This window comes from Cydia fagiglandana, chromosome 19 (genome assembly GCF_963556715.1).
Source record: "Cydia fagiglandana chromosome 19, ilCydFagi1.1, whole genome shotgun sequence".
NCBI classification, from domain to species: domain Eukaryota; kingdom Metazoa; phylum Arthropoda; class Insecta; order Lepidoptera; family Tortricidae; genus Cydia; species Cydia fagiglandana.
This window is the reverse complement of record NC_085950.1, coordinates 6750213-6777738: the sequence shown is the minus strand read 5'-3', so window position 1 is coordinate 6777738 and position 27526 is coordinate 6750213. Positions and strand designations below refer to the sequence as shown.

The 27526-nt window shown below is 37.2% G+C and overlaps 1 protein-coding gene across 1 annotated transcript in view; it reads right to left on the bottom strand.

Moving 5' to 3' along the window:
* Positions 1-11351: 11351 nt before the first annotated feature.
* Positions 11352-27526, bottom strand: part of LOC134673995 (sodium-dependent neutral amino acid transporter B(0)AT3) — a 69459-nt gene continuing 53284 nt past the window's right edge. Inside the window, exons 10-14 of the mRNA XM_063532050.1 lie at positions 26076-26238; positions 24888-25088; positions 23141-23224; positions 21444-21520; positions 11352-19214 (exon numbers count right to left, since the gene is read on the bottom strand). Of these exons, the coding sequence (XP_063388120.1) occupies positions 21446-21520; positions 23141-23224; positions 24888-25088; positions 26076-26238 (523 nt within the window). The 3' untranslated portion in view covers positions 11352-19214; positions 21444-21445. The remainder of the gene's footprint in view (positions 19215-21443; positions 21521-23140; positions 23225-24887; positions 25089-26075; positions 26239-27526) is intronic.

Genomic DNA, 27526 nt, shown 5'->3' with positions numbered 1-27526 from the left:
ACCTACGAAAAAAAAATCCAAGAACTAATTATTCACGGGTCAAAATCTATAATGACTGTACTAGACCATTCAGTGGCATAGTGGCAAATTGCTCAATATAATATTGACAACATTTTATTTTATGATTAGGTAATACCTAGTGAGTTGGCTACGAAAAGGGATTATTTGTGGCTGTTTCGTGCTCAATTATCAATTTTATAGTAGTAATTGTTTCAACACATGTTATACGTATATTAAAAACGAGTTTCTAAGTAAACTCCCTAGTAGAGCTCCCTATACTTATACTATACTAAGTTTCTGCAATTGACTATTAACACAATTCCTTATGAAAATAAGTTGGGATAGTAATAAAGTAAAAGACTTTCTCTTGTGTTATTACGGTTCACTCTTGCTGTGTTTGTGGAAACACAATCCACTTATCACTGATGTTTTCGCAGTTCAGCTTTGATGCGTTGGTCACCTGACGAATGCAACGGCTTGTGGTTCGTTGAGTTAAATGCTGGGTTAGACCCAGACCCCGTGGCGTAAAAGCTAAGCGCACATAAAACCTAAGAAACAAATGATACTTGTTTTATTCATAAAGATAATGAACACTTATAATAATAGGATAATTCCGGGGTAGATGGCCATAAGGGAGAGTTTGCCCATCGAAATATTTACGTAAAATCCTTGTTGATTGTTTTGACTAGTGCAAATATTTCTTGGAGGGTTCGTATTTTACACGGTGGTGATGCTAGTGTCTAATTCTAATGGTATTATTTGCTTTTGGTGCAAAGTATACGGTTGTAGCCGTTGTAGGGGTGTGTTTTGATTTTAGGCGTGGTCTCTCCCGGACGAAAAGGAGAGATGGCCAGTTCAAGTTGGGGTATTATGGCCATATAGTCGTGAAGGCACACAGTGATGAAGATGTATTTATCACGAATTAAGTAGGTATTCCAAAGGTTATCAAATATCAGCGACGATGTCCCCCTATGCACGATAACGAATAAAAAAGGAAAAAAAATGGAGTTCATTTAGAAAGATAACTATTGCAGATGTGAGAAAAAATATCACGAGCCTCTTCTCCTCGATGATTGTTTTGAGTGCGCTGTTTGCTACTATTCGGTGGCCTAAACGGGGTCTTGAGAAGAAAAGAGACTAGGGAAATAAAAATTAAAAATAAACATATACTAAAATGAAGAGTTATTTTATGGCCGTCTCTCCTGTAATGGTATGGTCATCACTCCTGGACATCTCGGGAGAGACGGCCAGTTGTAATTTTTTTTGAGACATTTTTTCAAGCTGATGGCAATAGAAAAAATTTTTTGTTTATTAAATTTTCGAAAGTCAATTGATCATAGTTTATGAAGAAATAAAAATTTATTTTATTATACGTATACTTATTTTTTTATCGCGTTCTAAAAAAACTATGGCCAACTACCCCGGAATTACCCTACAGTAGGTACACAAGATGACACAAATACAGTAAGTACACATACCTTTATTTCTAAAGGGATTTCACGTGTGCCACGAAGTCTGGTCTGGGTACGCAGGTCTGAACACAGTTGTTTAAAAACAGATTTGCTAAGCCGGATTTGTTGAATGAACAACAATTCCGGCATCTTCTCTACTGTTTCTAGCCGGAGGCGATTTCGCTGACGGCGCCTGCGTCTCCGCAAAACTTCTGCGTTGTGAGCCGCCCACAATAATCTTAAACTGTGCATTTTACTTCACAATAAAATTACAATCACTTGTTATGCGGCCTTTTTCTGTACTTCGCTAAGTTATCTTCAACGGGATACCTCACGCTACGTATCGACACCTAGGAGGCGATAACGATTCCATTTCGCTTGTCAAAAGTGTCACTTGGCTAGACAATGTATGGCAGATATCAAATTCCGGTAACGAATGTTTTGCGTTTCGTTACAACATTGCAACTTGGCTAACATTTTTGTATTCGTAATTTTCGACAGACTCATCTACGGTACCTGTCAGTCTCATAAATTTTTTATCGATTCGTTAGCGATATCTTTTTTCGAAATGTGTTTTGGCTAGGCCCCCTGATATCTTATAAATATATCTGATATTGTCATATTGTGCCCTAAGGATCGCCACAATTGGGGAAACCCATGTTCAGCAGTGAACGTCTATCGGTTGATTATGAGACTGCTATTATGATACTATGTATCTGATTTAGAGTTTCTTTACTAAACTTTGGTTAGATAAGAATACCTAATCTGTGTGTACAGTCAGCGTCAAATACTTTGTAGCAACCATGGTAGCCAAATACACCATACTTACACCATATATTTAGTATGGTGTACCGAACTATTTGGCCGCTTTGACTGCTACAAAGTATTTGACGCTGACTGTACACAGATCCTTAGAAAAAAAAAACATCATCATCGACTTTAATATTATCTGTATGAAACAAATATCTTTGTTAAAATGGAGTAGCAATAAATTAAATACAACATCACCTTCTTTTAAACAAAAAATATATCTACTTTGCACTTAAAGAAACAATACTTCTTAGGCTAATTAATACATAAATGGAGCAACAATCTCCACACAGTGACCGGTCGTAATTTTGTTGTCAACTAACTCTGCTACGGCCTTTTTGATCTCTTGATCGATTATTTGGTTTCATTGCAGGTTTATAATTACGTACTTTAGTTTCCATTTCTAAAACATCCAGTATTTGTGCTAGGTTGGGATTCTTTCTTCCCAAATACTTATTTATTCGAGAGTGCCACGCCTCAACTGAGTTTGTAGTTCGCAGTTCCACTTTTTTATAAATGTCTTTGATCCATTTCATTTGGTAGTAAGTGTTAAGGGGCTACCCGAGGGTTTCATCGATTTTTGACAAGTTTTGAATCGTATCTCCTTTTTTTGCACTACAGATAGAATTATAAGACAAACGGTTATCGGTTCTTCAATCTTTTATCTCCGGTTTTGTCCACCGGATTTTGAAAAAAATGAATACTAATTTTTTTATGAATTTTTTAAACATTGTCTAAAAAAACACTTTTTTCGTATCTAGTTTGCAGTGAAGGATCTTACATGGACGAAATCTACATATTTGGGTTCGTCTTCGAAGTCTCGAAAGTCGTGTCCAAGGTTTTAATTTTAAACTAATTAACAAAAAAGTTATGGCTAGAAAACCAGTTTTTTTGCCTAAAATTGTTCAACTTTGATGCCAAATATCTCGAAGACAATGAACTTTAAAGTAAATATGGTATACTATATTGCTTAAAGCCGTTGCTGTTAATATGATAAGCTGCAAAAAACATTATAAAACTAAAGGATTCAGATCGAAGGTCATTGGCGTGGGGGAGCCCCTTAAATATTTTAGTTCGTTCATCCTTTGGTGTTCTATTCATCACATAATTATCCGTATCTATCCTAACAAACGCTAAAGGACGTGCTACGTGCTAGACATGTGCGCCGCGCCGCCGCCGCCGACGTTTTTTTCACGCCGCCGGCTTACACCATATATTTAGTATGGTGTACCGAACTATTTGGCCACTTTGGCTACTACAAAGTATTTGACGCTGACTGTACACAGATCGTTAGAAAAAAAACATCATCATCGACTTTAATATTATCTGTATGAAACAAATCTCTTTGTTAAAATGGAGTAGCAATAAATTAAATACAACATCACCTTCTTTTAAACAAAAAATATACCTACTTTGCACTTAAAGAAACAATACTTCTTTGGCTAATTAATACATAAATGGAGCAACAATCTCCACACAGTGACCGGTCGTAATTTTGTTGTCAAAACTAACTCTGCTACGGCATCTTTGATCTATTGATCGATTTCTTGATATTTTTTATTCGGTTTCATTGCAGGTTTATAATTACGTACTTTAGTTTCCATTTCTAAAACATCCAGTATTTGTGCTAGGTTGGGATTCTTTCTTCCCAAATACTTATTTATTCGAGACTGCCACGCCTCAACTGAGTTTGTAGTTCGCAGTTCCACTTTTTTATAAATGTCTTTGATCCATTTCATTTGGTAGTAAGTGTTAAATATTTCAGTTCGTTCATCCTTTGGTGTTCTATTCATCACATAATTATCCGTATCTATCCTTAACAAACGCTAAAGGACGTGCTACGTGCTAGACATGTGCGCCGCGCCGCCGCGCCGCCTCCGCCGACGTTTTTTCACGCCGCCGCCGCAGATGAATTTGACCGGCGTATAATCATCGTGGAAAATTTTGATACTTGTCGTGTCTTATTGCATGTTGCGTAGTGAGTAGATAGTGTCAGAGGTATAATTTAAAGATCCTTATGCTTTTTCGCTTACTATTTTCCAGTGAAACAAATTAGCATCTTATTTGTCGTTGCGGTGCTAGCTGTGATAACGATTTAGCGTTAATAATCAAGTCAAGTCAAGATCTAGTTTCTAGATCAAGTCACAGGTTAATTATTTGATATTTTATCGAACAGCTTTTTTATAAACGCATTTGGTTTTTAACCGACTTCCATTTCATAGAAGGAGGAGGTTCTGTATTCGGTTGTGGCAATTATTTTTTTTTTCTATGTACGTTCACCGATTACTCCGACATCCGTAGTCCGATTTGAGTAATTCTTTTTTTGTTTGATAGGAGCTACCTCCGAGTTGGTCCCATTTTAATTTGGTTCTGTTCTGATGATGGGATCCATGAGGAATTGAGGGAACTCCTCAATTTTTAAAGGCACATGCATGGTGATTTGTGTGTTTTCTTAAGCAACTCGAGCATTTTTTCCCGAAAACCACCACTTTGATGAAATAGACCTGATGATGATGATTGTTTTGATGATAATGATGATGATTTTTTAAATGTAGTATGTTTAGCGATTACTTCGGCACCTGTGATCCGATTTGAGTAATTCTTTTTTTGTTTGGAAGGAGTTGCCTCCAAGGTGTTTCCGTATTATTTTTGGTTCTGGTCTGATGATGGAATCCATAAGGAATTGAGGGAACTCTTCAATTTTTAAAGGCACATGTAAAGTGATTTCGGTGTTTTCTAAAGTAACTTGAGCATTTGCTTCCGAACACCGCCAATTTGATGTAGTGCACGTGTAGCCTTACCACGAGTTTGACATTGACATATTCGCTAAGTTAGCGACGCTAACGCTTTCGTAACTTACTTTTTATGCATCTCGCTCGCACTAATATGCCAGTACGAGCGAGATGCAAAGAAAGTAGGTAAGTTACACACACGCTAGCGAATAAATCAATGTCAAACTCTTGGTAAGCTGGTAAGGATAGGTACTGATCGGGGGTTAGGGTTAGGAGTTAAGGGGTCGGGTAATGGTGGTTGAAGGGCTGTTGGTTCAGGGCCGAGGGGTACATGGATCAGGGGTTGATGCGCTGTGAGGTAGAGTGATCGGGGGGGTTGAGGGATTGGGTCAGTGGCGGGGCGGAGGATGGATTTAGTGTAGTGACAGGAATTATAATTTCCCAGACGGACTCGAGAAAATTCCTTATTACATATTGATTAAAGTAGGTCCACGAATTTAGTGTTAATCATGATGTTGTTTTTCATTCATGCGTCGCGCTCTTAACAATGCGTTAAAACTAAAAATGGAAAAATAAAAACTTTTTACAAAAAAAAGAAAACCGACTTCAAAAAGGATGAAATAAAATATTATCCTTTTTAAGTCTATGCGTTACCAACTGATATGTTTGAAGTCGGTGCCAAGCCAAGTAGTAACAATAGCCGTCAAAAATAATCAGCTTTATGACTATAAATCCCATTAGAACTGTACTTAATAACTATTATAAACAAACGTCGGACTATAGGGGGCAGTTTGAGGGCAAGGTAAGGTTTACAAAAAAATCTTAACTTACGAGTATTATAATGTACCTAGTATTTGTAACATAGTTAATTAAATTAGTTACCCGTTATCATTATCAGACTATTCAATCTTATTTTTATTAAAAATTTAAAGGATATAAAAAAATATACACCTAACTAACGTACAGCCTTAGAGCCGTGTTCATAGAACTTGACATGCACAGTTAACTCATTTGTTTTGTTCCTTTCTCACAGCTGCAATTCTCTGAGTGACGGATAAAGCCAAACGAACTTTTTCGCCATTTTGACTTATGTGTAGTCCAAGTACGTTTATAAATAACGCAGTTAGTTGCTATGATATTTGGAATTTCACATTATAAATACTAGGTACCAAATACTAAGTACAAATACTCGAAAGTGAATTGATTGATATGCGAACCTTACCTATCATTCTGACATGCCACGAAAATGCCCGCTGGAGTCCGACGTATGATTATAAATGTGCAAGTAATTTTGTCTGCCTCTTTGTCGCCTTTTCATGGCTAAACAACTGAACCGCTTTAGGTGAAATTTGGCAACAAATCCTTGAATTGTTTTATATTTTGAAATGTAGTCCTCTAAATAAGGGACGGGAAATAACTTCAGTCCCAATCCCACGCTTGCGTGCCGACAAACATGGTACGGACTGTGCCAAGAAGGTTTGATCGTGTGTTCTGAGGTGTGTTCTTAGGTACAGTCGACGTCAAAGATATGTTTACACTTTTGCACCTTACTCCTTGGTAATAAGACGAAAAGTGTAAACATATTTAAAAAAAAGATAAAAGATTTTTATTCGTGACGATCACAAAACATGTACGAACATGTACAGTTTTTAACGTCGACTGTACCTACAAAAAGTACGATCATTGTCGTCGTGTAAGGCAATCCAACGTACATCCTTATCGAATCGCACCAAAATCATGGTATGCTTCAAAAGTTGGCTTGGCACCGACTTCAAACATATCAGTTGGTAACGCATAGACTTAAAAAGGATAATATTTTATTTCATCCTTTTTGAAGTCGGTTTTCTTTTTTTTGTAAAAAGTTTTTATACATTAATAGTGTCTTGATTGTCAATTTAATAAGTGAACTAAAGACAAGAAAACAGCAGGTTCATATCCTAGGACATAATAATATATACATATAATATAAATTATTTATTTCAGACCAAATGCGATCCATATTTTGTTAGTAAGATAAACCTGCTACTTTTCAATAAATTATAAATTTGTATGAGATTTTGATTGTCCTTTGTGCATTGTGCCTTTGCCACCCTTATTGTCCATTCCATATGTATAATCAAATTATTGCCCACGGAACAGTTTTCTTTAAATGTGAGCGAAGGCGAAGGGTAGCCCTGTCCAATTTCAATTGGTCTCACCCGAGCTTTAGGCGAATATTGAAATAAACTGTAATAATGCTTTTCATAAGTAGATATCTGTGGCTGTCCAATGGGTCTTGATCTAGGATGTGTTGTTTCAAACTGTCGAATAAAACATGATTATATATTTCGTAGAACATGCAGTACATTTTTCGCAAAAATAAAGTCGTCCATTCTTTTGCCTTTCATATTTTGTCTAACATTATTTTCAGCGTTTTAGCAAAGTGTAATGACGTCATTCGATGGGTACGATAAATAGCCATCAGTCGTTGCAGAACCTTTTGACGATTAAACTTTTGGCAAGAATATCTGAGTCAGATTTTTTGGATAATAAACTTTGCATACATGGGTCGCAATTTCTTTTTTGCTATTGTCTTTGCTACTTTACCAGATATATAAGACAATCATCATAGATATTTGAGACGTTGCTGACGTATTTTCTATAAATACGTTTTCTTGATGCAAGTTATTGTGCAGGTTTTGGTCGTCTTCAAGTGGTAGATATATCTCATTAAATATTTTATTATAATTTGAGGATCCGTTGATTTTGTCAATAGTTGGTATGGTACTAGTCGATAGTATCGCAATTTATTCCAATTTCAAGCAATTGGTACCTAACCTTCACTAATTTGTATTTCAGTGCGGCAAAGCAACCTTTTATAAGCTGCAATGAAGGTCCTTACAGCGGGATTGCTATTAAACTTATTAAATCCCCCCTTAGATCGAATTGCGCCAAAAATGTTTCTTTTCTAGGTGGTCTTGCGATAATTTGAATGTTGGTAGAAATTTCGAATAAGATTTTTCTAAGTATATAAGATATAATTGACATAGAGCCATTTGAGTGATATAATATTGTTCACAAATCCCAAAAAACCTAGACGTTTTTGCGTATTTACCATCAGTATTTCGTCTTCATTCTTTAAAGAAAGGATATAGTCAACTCGTCAAGTTTGTTGAACACATTTTCTTTTTTACTTCCATGGGAGGTTTATTTAATTTAATGTTGTAAATTACGGGAATTCAAAATGTCGAAAATATCGACAAATTATATATATAATAAATTACAAATTATTTAAATTGTAAAGAAATTGCACTGTGGCTTCAGAGTTTTTTAAATTCAGGAATGTCGAGGTCTTTGTCGCAAATACATATCAATGGCAACACCCACAGACCTGCTTAATAGCTGTGCAGCTAGCCTTACTCGTACTTTCACTTTCTGTGTCCTGAAATCAATGTACCGGGCCGACAATTTGTTGGCAAGGTGTAAACCAGGGATGTAACGGATGTGGTTTTATCGGAACCGAATTTAGTTTAACGGAACCGAAAACGGAAACGGAACCAGAGCCTGAGTGATAGGTGGACGAGATGCCGCTTTTACATATAAAACACTCACGCGGCGCTCACGCCCCCCCAGAAAACGCACCTGTGTGACGGAACCTTTAATTATTAAGTATTTAGAATTTTTGACTTACCGTGTACTACACTCCTGTGTACCACACCTAAAATGTCTTGGTTTAGTTGCTCCTTTTGTATTTTACGTAGTTCACTTTATTTGTATATTAGCAAGTTTTTCATTGCTCGTACAATATTCGAGCCGGAATCGCGAATAAAGCAATGAATGTTGTCATACGTAATCTTCAACTCAGTTAATTTTCTTTTCTATCTCTTCTCCTGTATGTCTTCCTTGGAAAATATGGCATTTTACGATAACTAAGTCCGTCGAAGTCCTTGTTTATTGCATGGGCAGTTATTCTTAATAAAGATACATTCGAACTTGGATCGCTCCAAATATATATATATATGTAGTAAATGAGATTTTCTCAAATTGGGTTAGCAAATCATTAATTATTTTTGCTAACCTTTCGTATAACTCACCACACATTTTAATTTTAATAACACGAATAAAACAAAGTATACAAACAAACAACAAATTAGCGTAGCACGTGGCAAGCGGGGCGATGAGCGAAGGACTGGTATGAACCTGTTTGTTTTTGATGTATGCGAAGCATTGACATCCGTTATAACTTCCGTTTCTAACATAACGGAACCGGAACAGAAGCGGATGTGTAATTGTGTAATACCAAACGGAAGTTCCGCCTTAAAGGAAACGGAACCGGAGCTCCGTAAGATCCCTGGTGTAAACCTTAATGTTGTTGTAGAAGATGCAAACTGTTCAAAAAGTTTAAAATCAATTTTGCGTCCTGAGCTGTCGTAAAAAAATTGGCAATCAGCAAAACAGTTCCTTATAAGTTACAGTAGGTGACATGGGTCGAAAAATTAACAATATTTTTTGTTGTTGTATCTAAAATATGGCCGGTATGGGAGTACTGTAACTGACCCACCGAGCAATTTTACCATGGCTATATTAGACGAAATCCCATCAAAAGTTATGCCGATGATGTCACATTTTGCATCACTTAATAAATCCAGGCATGTTTCGAGCAATCTCGCCTTTTCTGTGGCCATAAAGCTTTTTGCAGGGAAAAACCAACAGGCAACTTCCAATGGCTATTTACAGCTGTCACCGAGAAAACAAGAATCTCTTTTGCAACTTCTACTTCATCGCCAGATAAATTATTCCCGAAATTTACATAGCCATAATGTTTTTTCCTACCGTTTCTGGTTGCTCTCTTATTTTTTTTTCACCAAAGGGCAAATTTACGATGACGGGTCCTTTCTTTGCAAGCTTTGATAACCTGAAGTATTTAGACTCCCTATTTTTCATACAAAATAAATATTATCTTCAATGGACGCCATCGCCACGCCATATCATTGTGATTGACGTTGCTTGTCACGCCTTAAACAAAACAAAATTCGCAATACAACGCATCTCAGAATAAACTTTAAGGCCCATTTACATGGTGCGAGTTTCTCGCACGCTTTGGGGCGAGAAATCGTATGACATTATCGTATGCAATAATTGTCAGGCGATTATCGTATAAAAATGTTTACACTCATGCGAGAAATAAAAACTCGCCTACGATTATGTCATGCGATACTCGAATGGAGATTATCGCCAGGCGAAATAGTTTACACGGGGAGCTGCGTTCTAGGGAGATATTTGCATACGATTTCTCGACTCGTCTAAACTGGTTCTCGTATGACATTTTTTCACGTACGTGCGAGTATCGCACGAATCGGTGCGAACCGATTTTTATACGAGTTTTACCTGTCAACTTACGTGATTAGTTACTAATCTTTTCACTATATTGTCAATATTCTTAGTAAATATTTCTTGTTTCTCTCATTATTGTTAATTTTAATATATTTTAAGTTGTATTTACGAGTATTTTAATATTGGCTCTTGGCTGAAATAACGTGACGTTTCTTGTAAGGAAAAAATAAGTTACCGGGAAACAACAACATGTAAGTATACCTACAAGGTGTTTCTGTGATATCTGATATCTGACGATACTCTGAGGGGCGAATACATCTGTAGGTCATACAAAAGAACTTTTCCCTACTCCATGGTAGGTTGTCATAAATTTCCAAGAGTCATAATCATAATATGTCAATGTTTTCTATGGAAAAAGCAAATTTGTTTTTCGCGATTTCGGGGTTGGCTCCACACTCCACAGTAAAAGCTGTTCAGTATGACCTACATTATTTCACCCCTCAGTGTACCTATGGTCAAACATCACAAAAGACACTGTATGAAAACAAAAATATTGTTGTGCATTTTGCCTATTAATAAACCATTTTAAATGTCCCAAAAAATGCATAAAATTGGGACTCCAACAAACATGATCTCCAAAATCTCGAAATGCGATTCTCGCATTAAAATTCTGTTTACACGGAGACATCCAATCAGTAAAGGCGAGCCGATTATCGCTCCTTCTAGTACGATATCGTATGTTTAGTTTACATGATACTATATTTTTTCTCGTGCTACGATAATCGTGCGTTCGAGGCGAGAAACTCGCACCATGTAAATGGGCCTTTAAAGTGTATTAAAAATCAAACCACAAGTTATTTTTAAAAGTCGCTGAACAAATGTTGATCAGTATGAGGAGTACACCCTACAGTTAAATTTTTGCTCATATTACAGGCCACACCCGGCATAGCTTATCAAGAATCAAGTAGAGTAAATTGACATTTGGAGAAGGTAATGTAATCTTATTGTGTACCTATGGATAAAAAAAGTAAAACATCCATACATGGTGGCAATAATTTATTCTGCGTTTCAAAATGTAATTACAATATTAATATCATCGGTTACTACGACTAGCGGGAGGCTCCCGAAGCTATCTACTCGAACAAGCCCGTACGGGCGAGGCGAGGCGCGCACAACCCACCCTGTATTATACAGGTGGCGAAAAAATTGTGGTAACACAATGTGTACAATACACGCTGTGGATGTAAAATAGATTTTAGAGAACTATTTTAAATATAAAAGTATATTATATCAGAAAACACACATGAAAAAATATCTTTATATATAAGGTTTCTATAAATTGGTAGCTACTGAAAGCTAAAAGTATGGCACAGTAGTTACCGCGCATTGATAGTTAGGAAAGCATCCTGTTAGATAAAGGATTTATAAATTAATTTAATTGAACAAAATATATATGAACATAATATATAGACCACATAAGTAATAAATAAACGTTAAGTCCATAGAATATGTAGAGCGTAATTATTTTAACTAAAAGTTAAAAGAGAAATAGAAAAATATGTTCTAAAGGTACATAACTAAACAATAATTAAAACAAGTTTGTCGTGCGTTCCTCGCCTTTAGTCAATAACTATCAAAAACATATAATACTAATTGATTCGTAACAGACTGTTTTCGACTTTAATACTTAACCATATTATTTTAAAGAGAAAAATAACACTAAGAACATTTAAGTAACATTTTTGAAGTGCACAGATCTTAAATTACATAATAATTCGAATAAAAAATAGAATTACAACGGCCTTGAAATTCAGTACTAATATTTAATTAAAAAATAAAGCTGGTCAAGCAAATCTTGTCAGTAGAAAAAGGCGCGAAATTCAAACCTTCTATGGGACGATATCCCTTCGCGCCTACATTTTTCAAATTTGCCGCCTTTTGCTGACAAGATCTGCTTGACCAGCTATATGTACTATTTTATGACATATAACTTTTAATGAAAAATATGCTAAAAACATTAAAATATCTTCAAATTTGAATAATTTGTTTAGAATCTCAACTTGTTTACATCTTTGGAACGTTTGCGTCACTTAATAAATATATTTAAGCTGGTAACACCTGTTTTGAAACGTCCCCCTTACAGGAAGACCCGAATAGTTTCTAAAACGTTTTTTTTCTTAATTTTTTACGGCATTCCGAAACTGGAGGGGCAGACTGGACTCAATCTACACTAACATGCAACATTACATCGATTTTAACACTAATGAGCCTCATTTTTATGAACACGATATTACGTTTGACATTTTGTGTAATGATTAAGCATGGTTAGGTGGGCTAATGATATCCGACGTATTATCATTAAAAATAATTTACTCAATTTACTGTGGAGTGTTAAACTTTAAAATGTATGGAGCACAGAGTTTAAATACTTAACATGAGACTAAAAATATTTGTTTATAATTTAAGTTAGAGATAATCAAAATATTTAGATTTAAATGAATTATCTACTTACAAACAGGGTGACCGGTAAGTAATAGTCGATGAATAATTTATATACTTGGTCAAGCAAATCTTGTCAGTAGAAAAAGGCGCGAAATTCAAATTTTCTATGAAACGAAATCCCTTTGCGCCTACCTTTTTTAATTTGCCGCCTTTTTCTACTAACAAGATCTGCTTGACCAACTTTATGTATAACTTTTTGCTTTTTTGGCATTGTGCCTCTAGAATCATATATCTTTTGATAGTTTTTTAAATCACATTTTATCCTTATTTTCCTAACTTTTCCTACATTTCCCGCCCAGTCTGCCTCCCCAGAACAACATGTGCGTTCTACGCTAGTAAGTATACCTAAATTAACGAACTAGCATCGCTTCCCTTAACCTAGGATACCTAGACTAGACTAGTATGCGAAGGTAACGTATTATTCCTGTCTTGTTTCGATATATATTATCATGTAACTATTACAAATAAATGTTCGCTGGCAATAATATTAGTTATATTTTTTTAAACTTGTCGATTATAAATACATTAGTAACGATACGATGAATTTGATTTTTACTTCCAAATACAATTTTTTCTTTCAATTTCTGACTTATGTAATTAGGATTGTTCATTTTTTTTCAAATGTTCTATTTCGAAAACCATTTCGAGATATAAGGTTTTTAAACAGTTTCCGACATTTGCTGCGATATAATAATTGAGGATTGAAGATATTTCAACAAATATCCTTATGACCTTAGTTTGACCTTCTCCTGGGCTGAATGTAAAGTCATTGCATAATAAAAGTTATCGAACCATAGTAAATAAATCCGTCACTCACGTATTGTCAAAGTTATAATTGTCATCAATTGTCATAACAAAAATTTTCAGTTAAACCGCTGCGCTTGTTTGTTACAATTTGATTTATAATTAATACCTAAACAGTAGATTTCATTGCTTAATAATATATCAAAAACCTTGTTCCTATGTGTGGGAATGATTCACAAAAATAATAGTTCGAATCCACGGAAGACCTACGACGTGAAAGATGGTGCCGTGAATTAAACTTGGAATACCTACCTACTTCACGTGTTACACACAGTATTGCTGTGAGAATCACGTCGATGTAAGTATAAAATTAATATTAATTTACTACATTTAAGTATTTAAAAGCTCACTTTATTGGTAGGGTCGTGGTATCTATTTATTTTCTGTGGGAATGTAGCCAGAGTATCTAAAGGCAAACCGTTAAACAGAGATGGTGCCTACTAGAAAGAAGGAATATACAAGAATACATAGCCATACTCAAAATTCAGCCTGAAACTGCTTTAAAAAGATATAATTTCTAATTTCCAGGTACATGTTGCAGTTCAAGCTGCTGATATCATGGTGGACAAGACTTATTAAAGAGTTGTGAATAATAAAACATGTTTTTGTTTACCTACTTTTTTATTAATTTGGGAAATATGTTATATATGTTTCCAAAAAATATAGTAACTTTACATTAAATGTATGTTTATCATGTTCTGCACGAGCATCTGACAATGATGGCTTCTTGTTGACCATCCAGAAGAGAAGAAGTATGGTTTGTTATTTACTCTGTTCCCAGGCATTATTTACGGTCGTAAAGTATTACGACGATTAATAATTAATATGACGTTCGTTTCAATACAAAATGCTCAACTTTGTTCTGGGCCCAAGTGCAGTTACATATCTCACAGCTGTATCTAAATAGGAATCACGATGACCTGAAATAATAGGATATAATTAGCAAAATTGGCATGTTCCTAATATAGTAGTATAAGTATGTAGTACAATATCCAAACAATGGTGACAAGCCGGTAGAAAGCACCCACTGGGTGCTAAGCTACCTTTAGCAATGGACACTTGTAACGATTTTATGAATCCAATCTTCTTAGAAATCGATCAGTTAAAATATATATGATGTAGGTAACTTACATTTGTATTTTTGCTCCCTTGATTTCAGCCAAGTTATGGTTGGAGTTGGATGCTATATGGATACATACTCCAATAAAACTAAGTTATATTATATAACTTAGGCAGATTTCTGGAATCAGCTTTCTCAAATTTATAGCGTAGGTATTTTGAAATTAATGATTCAAAATAAACGAGTTTTCCATTCCAGACGATTGTTATTTATAGAAACACGTAACACTGACATTGTCGACAGGTGACATTACAATCAATTGACAATGCCAACTATTTTTTTAATGCTTGTTGTTGCTTGTGCATTATCCTAATCAGCCGACGACATGTAATTTACGAGAAGTCGTATCTCATATTTTCAATAAATTATAAATATTCAACCGAGCCACGAATTACTAAATCATTCAAATTGGTATCTTAAATTAACCTATATTTTCAGAAAATAAAATAAAAATGGGGGTCTAAAAAAATGAACAATCCTAATTGAGAGAAAAAATCTACATGGTTGCCTACAGACTGCAGTTTTAGATCTGGGACATGAAAGAAAATAGAGTCTGTGCGGAAAGAGAAGAGTCGTAGAATGTATTGGATCCCATTCATTTCACGACTCATCTCTTTCCGACACAGACTACATAAAATATTGTAGAATAAGGTTAGGTTAGGTTTTGTCGGACCCTGGCGCTAGGCCGGGAAAACGCTAGGTCGAAGAAGAAGAGGTTTTGTCAATTAAAAAAAATCACTCAAACTGGCGATATTTGATATTTCCAACATTGTATCTTATTTAATAGATCTGTTGAGTAAAAAAAACTACTAAAACAAAACAAAAAATACTATACAGTTTAGTAGTAGTACCTAAAAAATAAATACAGTACCGACAAATTTTACAATAAAAGAAACTACTGTCTTGCCAGCGACTTTTGTCCAAAAGTGATGTACCTATACTGTTTTTAAATTAACTGACCTAAGTCAGTGCGGTATGGCGCTAAGTTAACGCTAAGTATTTATTTTAGAGCCTAATAGACCTAACAAGGCTAGGTGCACACAGAGGTTGATACCCTTGCTATTTTATTTGAGTATCTTTTTAAATAATATGTAAAGCGAATTTAAAATTCAACCGGTCTCAAAATGAATAATCTTATGAAAGGAAGAACTGATTTTAGTCAATTATAAATTGACCTTTATATGTGACGTCCCAAGGATAAAGCCTTATGGCGGTTGGCGCTTACGCGATTATTAACGCCGCTCCAATGTTATTGCGGCGCTATGTGACGTAAGTGCCAGCCGCCATAAGGTACCTTTTACCGTGGAACGTCACATATATTCATAATAAAGAACTTGACATGATAGCTTCATAGCTATCAGCTAAGCAATAGATCTCAGCTTTATATTTATGGGTCATATCAATTATCAATTCTTATTATTGTAAGTTTCTCATTTTTTATTTCTTGTGTGATTGTTATAGTAGTAGTACTAGTATTTTTATCCTTAATTTATACGCATAAAGAACAGTTGCCAAAAATATCTATACTAATACAGGGTGCCCAAAAATATCGGCTTGACAATCAATTCATTTTTGTTAGTCTTTGGTTGCCCTTCCTCATACCAAAGAGAATTGAGTGTATTCAAATTCTATTAGCTTATGCATGCTTTTGTGATATATATTGCATTATGATCAGCTTTTGACTGCAATTCTATTACTATTCATAAATATTTATGAGGCCTATTCGGTTTTTAAAAATGTCAAATTGATATGACATTACTCGCATATCATCAAACATTATTACTAGTGCATTAAAAATTCGAATTACCTATACCTTAGTTTGAACCGGCGCCATTTTCAAATCCTCTATCCCTACCCTGTGTGCACATCAATTTAACAATTTTCTAATTATCAACGACTTAGTTTAGAACCATTGGCATATTTCACTGAGATTCATCGCGTTGCGAACACTCTTACAGCCAAACAGACGATCTATTAGATACGCGCACAATATCTTATCAAATTACCATAACTTCTTGAGGTTAACCGATTCGGTGCTGATGACACGCCTGCCGTGTCGTCAATGTTTTTTCCACATGGCTGATGACACGGCAGGCGTGTACGTCATCATATTCTATGGCGCATGGCATGGCTGCCGTGTCATGAAATGATTGTTCCGCGCCACAGCCAAGTTTTCGAAAATGGAACACGCAACGAATCGGTTAATAGACACACAAACCTAGCCGTCGTCAGAGAGGTTTTGGAATTATACTGAGCTACTTTTACTAAGGGACCAACCCTGAAATCGCGAAAAAAAAATTTACCCTCCGATAGAAAATGGACCAGCCAAAATGTATGAAACGTCAAATTATTTTTCGTGATTTCGGGGTTGGTCCCATGGTGAAAATTGCTTAGTATAATCCCAAAACCTCCCTGGCAACGGGAATGCACTTATTTTTTGGCCACCCTGTATGTTACATATGTGTTTATGTCAAGTTTCATGAACCATGACTGTTATTTAAAACCATGTTTTTTTTAATCAGCTTCAATTGTATGAAGGCGGCTAGACTCGTAGATATCACTTTTCTCTTGAGATTTAACTCTTTACCAGGCTAAGGGACAAATATTTCCCACATACGGCAGTTAACATGTGTTCTATTTTCGATGCGTAAGTCTGACATTCGATTGTCATTTTAGAAATGTCAGCCTGGTAAAGATACCACAGAAGAAATAATAGTACTACAGTACAGAAAGGACACTTCCTACAAACCCGAAGTTTGACAACGATTCAGGGTCGAATCACGCTATCTCTTTATAATATATAACACTATCCCTTTCGGCTATTTAGGGTTGTCAAAATTCAAGTGATTATCTTATCTGTGGTCGTGCACGCACAAGGAAGTCAAGTGGTGCCAACCCTAATAATTGCTCGGAGCAATGCTAAGCCGAACGGAGGCGAGTTCGACCGAAGTCAGGAGTGTCTCCCCACTGAAGATACGTAGGATATTGTGCGAGTATTGATCCATCTGTGGCTTGGCTTACACTTAAAACTAGGATAAATAATTATCGTAAAATAACATCGAAATATCAATTGATTCATGAACATGTAAACGCAACTTCAAATATTAAAATTGACAGGCCTGGTCATCGTTTACTGTACATATAAGTACGTACGTAAATAGTAAGTTATACGATTTTTAATTCAATATTAAATTACTATATCGGCCATTTTATGATATTACGTAAGGGGCTGTCCATAAATTACGTCATCGATTTTTGACGATTTATGACCCCCCCCCCCCCTAAAATCATCCAAAAATCATGCTTCGAATGACCACGTTTCCTCCTACGTCATGCTACCATCATCCGATGTCCAGACCCCCCGCCCCTAATTTGAAATGACGTAATTTGTGAATAGCCCCTAATTCAAATCAGAAATAAACAATTTAATTAATTAATCGGAATTAGATGTTAACCCATTCAGCGCTAATTAATCACGACACGTTGTCGTTATGCCTTTACAAAGCATTTTCGCTACATACCGGGAAACCCATGTTGTCGGCATCGGTGTAGGATATCAAATGAAGTTATGAGCATAATAGCGTTTCATGAGTTTCATTCTGTAACTAAACAAATATTTTCTTAACAACCTGTCAATTTGCATTCGACGGTGGTACAGTGCAATATGTGGCCAAATATACCGGTACACATTGTTATTCCTATGGTAACAAAGGTGTGTTACAATAAGTATATTTGTCCACTTTAACTGTAAGTATCAAATAGATAGTGACCTATTTAATGCTTACTGTATGCAATGGGGCTGTCCATAAATGATGTCATCGATTTTTGACGATTTTTGACCCCCCCCCCCTAAAATCATTCCAAAAATCATGCCTCGAATGTCCAGACCCCCCCCCCCCTAATTTGAAATGACGTAATTTATGAATAGCCCCATTATACAAAATAACCAAACTTTTCAGAAAGTAATTAACTCTATAGGCGTCACCAATAATTGCATACGAATTTTGATACATCGCCGAATACCGAGACGCAACGAATTACGAGCACATCAATCCACAGACAAAACATCCTCCAGACTGAGCATAGTCGCGCTACCCCCTCTGCCACGCATATGGTAATTTTACTCCATGTTCGAGTCGAAAGCGTCTTTGAACGGACCAATCACGGCACGGGACTTCGCTCACCTCGTCCCGCGCACCGCCGCATTTTTGGCATCATCGGTTGCATGAAATAATTGCTCTAAACTCGGTCTAGAGGATTCCTAGTCTATGCATCAATCAATCAAATGTCACATTGTATAAAAAATCGCATGCGATATCGGTTATTTTTAGAGCCCATATGAAGAAAACAATTCGATTTTCAAATTCCCAACGGCTCGACGACGGCCATCTTGAAAACCGGTCGCATGGCGAGTCGGCCCGCGTTGAGGACTTCTTCGTCGCTGCTCGATGTGTAGTGGTCGTCGATGGCTTCGTCTGAGGACTGAAAATGGACTTTATTATTAACGTTTTAAGGTGGATATTACAATGTTTTTAGAAAGTGTTTTGGTGTCATGCTATCGAGATCTAAATTGAGTAGAAAATCGACTTTACTATTAATGCGCTAAGGTGGATATTACAATGTTTTTAGGAAGTGTTTTGGTGTCATGCTCTGGGGTCATCCATTAATTACATCACACGTTTAGGGGGGAGAGGGGGTCAAGAAAATGTGACATGTTGTGACAAGGGGGAGAGGGGGTCACAAACTTTGTGACGTCACTTTAACTTCATCAGTAACCAAAATTTTATTTTAATCATTTTAATTACTGTACAGTTCAAAAACAAGTTATTGGAACGATAATCGTTTTTATTAGTTTATTTTTTTTTCATAATCAGTTTTGGGTTATAAATTTATTAATATTTTGACAAAAAATTAATAATACTTAATTCGATTTGCCGATTTCATTGAAAAAATGTGATGTCACACCAGGGGGGGAGGGGTTTGCCAAATGTGTCCAAACGTGACAAGGAGGGGGGGAGGGGTCAAAAAACCTTGAAATTCGTGTGACGTAATTAATGGATGACCCCTCTCAAGATTTAAAGTCACTAGAAAATGGACTTTAATGTTGAAGCCGTAAGGTGGATATTATGTTTTTAGGTAGTGTCTTGTTGCCATGCTTTTAAGATCTAAAAAAACTTGAATCTACATAATAATCTATGTAATACACATATACGGCCCTATTCGAACTTTAAGATACGTCAGCTAATAGATCTAGAAACGATATGGATTAGATATGTCAGTGTCAAAAGTGACATTTTTCTTTGAAGAAACGTCACATTTGACACTGACATATCTAATCCATATCGTTTCTATATCTATTAGCTGACGTATCTTAAAGTTCGAATAGGGCCGATAAACATTGAACATAAAACATGTTGTCCCTCTAGGTACCTACCTATGTAATAATAATGTGTAAAATCATAATAACTCATAATATGTAGGTACTAATTGTATACATTCAGTAAAAAATCATGACAATAAAAACGAGATGAAAACCATATTAAATCGTTAAAGACAAGTGCCGGGAAACCGCTCGACTATGTCCGTAGTCACTTTCCTCTACAAAGCGGGAAACCGCTGGGATAGGTTACGAGCGTAGCGTAGATGTGAAAAGTTGAAAACGTTGGCAGTAGGGTTAACAAAATCGGCCGCCGGTTACACAACAACGAGCGTGAGTCAGAAATAACTACTCATTATGGTTTCGAACTGTAAACTTCAAACCGTATCAAAATTATTAAATATGAATTGGCCTCAAGTATACATATACCCCCTAATAATCGTTTGTCCCTTTCCATCATACAATACGTCGGAAAGGGACAAACGATTATAATCAGTTTGTCAACTTTAGTAAACGTTTATGAATAAGGGGGATAATGGATACTGTCGTAACTGCTCCGTGTGCTACGCCGTAGCCTAATTAGTAGCTATTCGTAGACGTAGGATTCAGTGTAACATGGGGCGGCATTCAAAATGTAAACATTTTAGTTTTATTTAACGCATTGACCGCTGAGCCCTACTCGTACTTCGGAGCCAATAACATGGGTTTCCCGGTATGTAGCGGAAATGCTTCGTAGAGGCAAAACGACAACGGACGTGATTAGCGCTGAATGGGCTAAAAGGCCCGCGACAAGGTACCTATCTCGCGCGTGAGACAGACTACAGAGGGACGGGTAGACACGCGGGCGGGACTGTCGCTGCGTTTCTGTGCTAACTGCTAAGCCTACTAATTTGAGTGATTTGATATGACTTAGTGCATCTGACTCCTATTAGATAATGTTAATGGTGAGATATAGAATAGAATAGAATAGTGTCTTATTCGTAAACACACAGACAATATAGACATACATAGAAATAACATAGTGAAAAATAAAGTATCACGAAATGGGCCTATCTCAGCATGTTGCTGGCGACTTCCAGCGCTGATCTTCCGATGAGACCATCAAGTGAGAAATAATGATGGAAGGTAACAGACAAAAAAAAAGAAACATAAAATAAGCCGAAAAATAAATAACACAGTTTACACAACTAATACAAAAAAGAGATACAACAAAATGGGACTAATGTCACATAAATAAGTACATGCTTTTGTTAATGGGTAAAAGGCACATTTAAGACCTGACGGTATAAAAACGAAAGCAAGCCCACAAAACTTACACTAGCATACAAACACACATTTATTTTTTCGGCCTAGCGCGAGCGATGCTGGTCGGCACACGCTTGCTGGGTCGCTGGTCGTCGCTGTCCACCCCCTGTGTTATCGGATTAAACAAAACACACTAGCATAAAAAAATATTCTGTACACAAGCATATGTAGTGCGTAATTGTTTTCCATCGTATTTTCTCAGTTACGTCAGGCGTGGCTCACTCCGCGATTTCGTCGCTTTGCTACAGGTAGCTAAAAGTAGGTACATCCGTTCGACCCCAATTTTGGGGTTTGCTATAAGTCGTAGTGCGTGGCGCTGTCGCCACCTAGCGGCCATATCTGTCCTGATCGTAACTGACGCGTTTTGTTAGAGAGTGAGTCTTCTGTACCTAGTACTATTATTTATTCTGTGGTAACGTTCGTATTTGTTAAGCCTCGTCCACACTCGTGCGCGAATCGCGGCGTGAAGCCGCGATTCACGCGCATAGTCTGGAGGGGGCTATATGCTACTTGCTGGAAAAAGCAATAGGTACACGTTCGTACGTTTCCGTGAAAATACGATGACAAATAATTATGCACTACACCTGTATTTACAGATTTGTAAGTTATAGATACAGTCGACGTCAAAGATGTGTTTACACTTTTGCAACTTACTATAAACATATCATACGACTGTACCTATAGAAATTCTAAGTAATACATCTTAAACCTTTTGAACGCCAATAACACCTTAACCCTTAAATGCATGATTTTTTCTTTTTGCCCGAAATTTATACATGTATCACATAATTGTTTGCCGATTCTAGGAAAAATACTAAAAAAAATATAACTTCGATTTTCACTGCGAAATCAGTGTTAGAAGTTGAATTGGCTAAATCATATTTATGTAAATATGTAATTTTCAGTAATATATAAATGAAATTTTTTACAACCATTAGAAAGGTACACTATTTGTGATATACCTATGATAAAGTTGTTAAATATAAAATAATTCCATACCCCGAAAAAACCGTTCAAAATCACATACTAAAAATTATCAACTTATGGATTTTTCCAAGTTTGCCGACTTTTCGTCTTAAAACGAATGTAATTTTTATAAATGAAAATATTGCTTAAATTTAACCCTTAAATCATCACCCTATTACTTAACGTTTGGTATAAAGGTGCGTTCAAGAACGTAAGACTTTTTATTTTAAAACTGTGAGCTGTATAATGGTTTGTAGACATTTGGCAACACTATGCATTTAAGGGTTAAGGCGTCGTAACTAATCGTGCCCACAGCGCCATGAACATCTATAAGTGTTATGGCGTACGCTTTCAAAGTTAATAACCTTCACACTTTCAAGTAAGGTTTACATTAGCTCGCTTGCGCCCGGAACCTTGGCGTGTGAGCGAAGTTTTTGTTTATGACGTAAAGCGTTCAAAAGGTTAAGATAGCTTCAACCCCAATTGAAATTCCCTTCAAATAATTGGGTCAATTATTTTTATTTAACATTAATTTTTACTTGCTTCTTTCAAAATATTAAAATTGATTATGTCGTCGGGTGACAAGCAAAAGTCATTAACTAACATCACTGAAATTATTGGACAATAAACCGTGTTACAAGTGTAACAAATGCATTGTTACTTTAATTTTTTGAGAGTACTTAGTGAGTTTTGCTTGTCACCCGACGATGTATTTAAAACGTTATATAGCCGATTGGCCACATAAAGTCATGGTACTCACATCAAAGTCCCCGATGGTGAATCTTGTAGCGGCCTCAGCAACAAGCTGCGCGGGCGCAGGCGGCGCGGACTCCGGCGACAACACCTAACGCACACACACACTAGCAGACTAGCACACATACGCCAGCAACACTCTTTTACCGAAACATTCGTGTTGTATGTTTAATTTACAGTTGTGCCTTTATCGAGAACGTTCTCCCTTTTGTATCGGAAACGCTCTCCCTTTTGTATCGGAAACTTTCTCGATTGAGAATGGGTATTTCCCATAAGAAACGGCGGAACGTTCTCGAGAACGGCCCAAATCTAGTCAATTATTTAGTTTAGGGTGTTTTATTTTGGCGGTAAGGGGGAGATGCGAGAGGGGATTGAGCCAAATCTCACCTCTCTTATTGAAAAAAAATCTCCAAATCCAGCCGGCCTAGCCAAGGTGACAATTGCTATCGCTACGACAACGAAAAGCTTTGTATCTCTCTATCATTCTTCCATATTAGTGCGACAGTGACAGTTGCCTTTCGATCGCTACGGATCGTAAGCGATTGGCATGTTGGCTACGCGGTCTAAGACGTAATTTTTGGCTATGGAAGGTGACATATTCATACAACATAATATTTAACCACAGAGTAAATTGCTGGCATGAGAAGCTTCCCAACTGTTTACATCGAAACAGTTTAGTAACTTCGGTTTCTTCACATAATTATGATATTTACAATAGCAACAACGAAACAACAGACTTTTGGTATATAGTCGCACCAATTAAATTCTGCAGCGGATTTGATAGCCCACGCAGCGTAAGTATTATTTATACGTCATAATTTCATAGAAGTTTGGCGTTTAAAATGACACTTGCACTGCGTGGGCTATCAAAATCGCTGCAGACTTTTTACGGGCTGACTATAGTATAGTTACTATAGTCAGCCCGTAAAAAGTCTGCAGCGATTTTACGCTAGTGCGTGTGAGCATTAATATTTATTTACAAAGATACTTATTAATAATACAATTATTGTAGCTATACAAGAAATGACAAAGGGTTGTCTCTTTAGTGTTCTTCCTTCTTCGAGTGATAGATAGGTATAATAGACAACTTCAATTTACAAAGTTTTATAACCGTTCGTATCTGGCTCTCTATCGCTCAAATTAGCAAGAGCGATAGAGAGCCACATAGCGAAATTGCTGATTTACGGCTTAACATATAACCAGTTCGTCAGTTCGTTCGTCTATAGGTATGTCTCTCTATCAAGGCTAGTTTGGACTACTTTAGTCGAGTGGGGAGTATTTGTGACTTTGCATGTCTAAAAGGTCCTTATGAATCTTATGATCCACGTGCAGCATAGACCCTTTAGGCATGAAAAAATCACAAATGTGACGTTCCACGGCAAAAGGTACCTTATGGCGGCTGGACGTCGCATAGCGCCGCAATAATATTGGAGCCGCGTTAATAATAGCGTAAGCGCCAACTGCCTTAAGGTACCTTTTGCCGTGGGACGTCACAAATAGTCGACATTCGACTAAATTACTAACGTATTTCGAACTAGCCTTTATTCAAATATGCAAGTAATCCAGATGACCAAATTTTAATTTTCAATGTCGCGGCTAGCTGACGTAAAATTGACACAGTGTGAAAAAATGTAAATAATAAAAAAAATTACTCGAGTGCAAAAGTTTAAATAATATCAGAAATTTTGTCACAGAATTAAAAAAGTTTAAATAATAATAAAAACGGGCATGAACCCTCAACTCCATATACTCACATCCTGATCGCTCATCATCTCCTTAGTGGACACGGTGGTCTCGATCCTCCTGATGCTGCCCTGGTGGATGTCCACGTCGAAGGCGAGGCATTGGAAGCGGCGCAGCAGCAGAACCACAGGGATGGGCAGGATCCCCGCCAGGATCATGCAGAGGGCGATGAGGAGCACCCAGTCGGGGTAGGGGGTCTTCACCACGCGGCCCTGCGTTACAAATGTCACAACCACAAAGATAAATAAATATTATAGGACAATTTTACACAAATCGACCTAGTCCCACAGTAAGCTCAATAAGGCTTGTGTTGTGCGTACTCTACTGCAAAACGTAATTCAAGACCAAAAAAAATAGGACAATGTTGCCCCGTACTCCGTCATCTCGTAGATGTCATTCGAGAACCTAAAGATTAAATAACTAAGCGGACCCTGGCAAAGGCCGGGATAACGCTAGGTAGACGAAGATTGTCAATCACATACCTCGTCAGCATTCCAAGCCCCGTAAGTGGGAGGCGAGTAGATCATGGAAATGATGGAGGACACCAGGATGCAGGAGACCACGCAGGGTCCGATGTAGCGCCACGTCAGCTGCCAGTAGAGCCCGGGGCGGTAGCCCGTCATCTCGTAGATGTCATTCGAGAACCTGGAGATTAATTAACTGGACCCTGGCAAAGGCCGCGATAACGCTAGGTAGACGAAGAAGATTGTCAATCACATACCTCGTCAGCATTCCAAGCCCCGTAGGTGGGAGGCGAGTAGATCATGGAAATGATGGAGGACACCAGGATGCAGGAGACCACGCAGGGTCCGATGTAGCGCCACGTCAGCTGCCAGTAGAGCCCGGGGCGGTAGCCCGTCATCTCGTAGATGTCATTCGAGAACCTGGAGATTAATTAACTGGACCCTGGCAAAGGCCGCGATAACGCTAGGTAGACGAAGAAGATTGTCAATCACATACCTCGTCAGCATTCCAAGCCCCGTAGGTGGGAGGCGAGTAGATCATGGAAATGATGGAGGACACCAGGATGCAGGAGACCACGCAGGGTCCGATGTAGCGCCACGTCAGCTGCCAGTAGAGCCCGGGGCGGTAGCCCGTCATCTCGTAGATGTCATTCGAGAACCTGGAGATTAATTAACTGGACCCTGGCAAAGGCCGCGATAACGCTAGGTAGACGAAGAAGATTGTCAATCACATACCTCGTCAGCATTCCAAGCCCCGTAGGTGGGAGGCGAGTAGATCATGGAAATGATGGAGGACACCAGGATGCAGGAGACCACGCAGGGTCCGATGTAGCGCCACGTCAGCTGCCAGTAGAGACCGGGGCGGTAGCCCGTCATCTCGTAGATGTCATTCGAGAACCTGGAGATTATTAATAAATAAATTCCCCTACTACTATACTCTGTATCTTTAGGTATTTAAATAAAAGTAAACAAACATTTTGTATTTCGGGTAGTTATAACATTTATTGGTTAACCAACCAAATACAAAACCGCCTGGATCTGCCACTGAACGACCTGACTTTAACCTACATTATTTGATCATGTAATGTTTTCATCTACCCTCAACTGGCTTAAGGAGCCATTTGAGGGTAGATTATGTTTACTTTTATTTAAATACCTAAAGATATAGACTTCTACACGGCTTTTGACCACGGCAATCTTGGCACTTTGCAAACATGTAGTATTGGCTATATTAGCAACCAAATTGTATTGCGCTCCGATCCAGGTCAGGGTGACTTAGACAGACGGAAACATATGAAACTCTCATGTACAGTAGGGTCAAACAGACCACTGTGTTACGTTCTTTCCTGTGGACATACACAAAGTTAAGGGCTATAAAGGTTAATTTTCTTATTTAACCCTAACCCACCTAAAAAGGTCCTCCTTTTATTTACAGAACTATGATAAAATCTTTACTTACATGGCCACAAGCTGTTAACTATTGCCCACAGGGGAGAAAAATGTACAGTTCGCGCGAACACGCTAGTTTTCTCTCCTGTGGGCAATAGTTAACAGCTTGTGGGCATGTAAGTAATGATTTTATCATAGTTCTGTAAATAAAAGGAGGACCTTTTTACGTGGATAAGGGTTAAATAAGAAAATTAATCTTTATAGCCCTTAACTTTGTGTATGTCCACAGGAAAGAACGTAACACAGTGATCTGTTTGACCCAGTAAGAAGATGCCGGTACTCAACAGTTAGAAGTATGACTGGTGGTGAGACACTTATCGTTTAAACCACAAACAATTAAGTCAACGCCGATGACAAGTAAAGGTTGGTATAGGAACCGTGCAACTTTTGCATTACTGTTGATTCAAGCAAACTAAGTAAAAGTAAAATAGGCAATAGGCAATGTTGCTTGACAAATAGGCATTACCATAAGGGACAAACAAAATAATATGACACAATATAGGTATCGTTGGTCAAACCAATTTGTCAGTAAATAAGAACAAAAAAACTATACCTACTCATCCTTTTGTTTTGGGTGCTAGTACTAGTGTAATACAAAGATAGTATGACTCTCTATGTTTATGTTTGAAATGCAGTGGCGTAGCTAGAGGATATGGCGCCCGGGGCAGGCACCAAATTTGCCGGAGGGCCAGATTACCATCCGCATTTCACACTTCACAGTGGTGGTAAAACTGGTA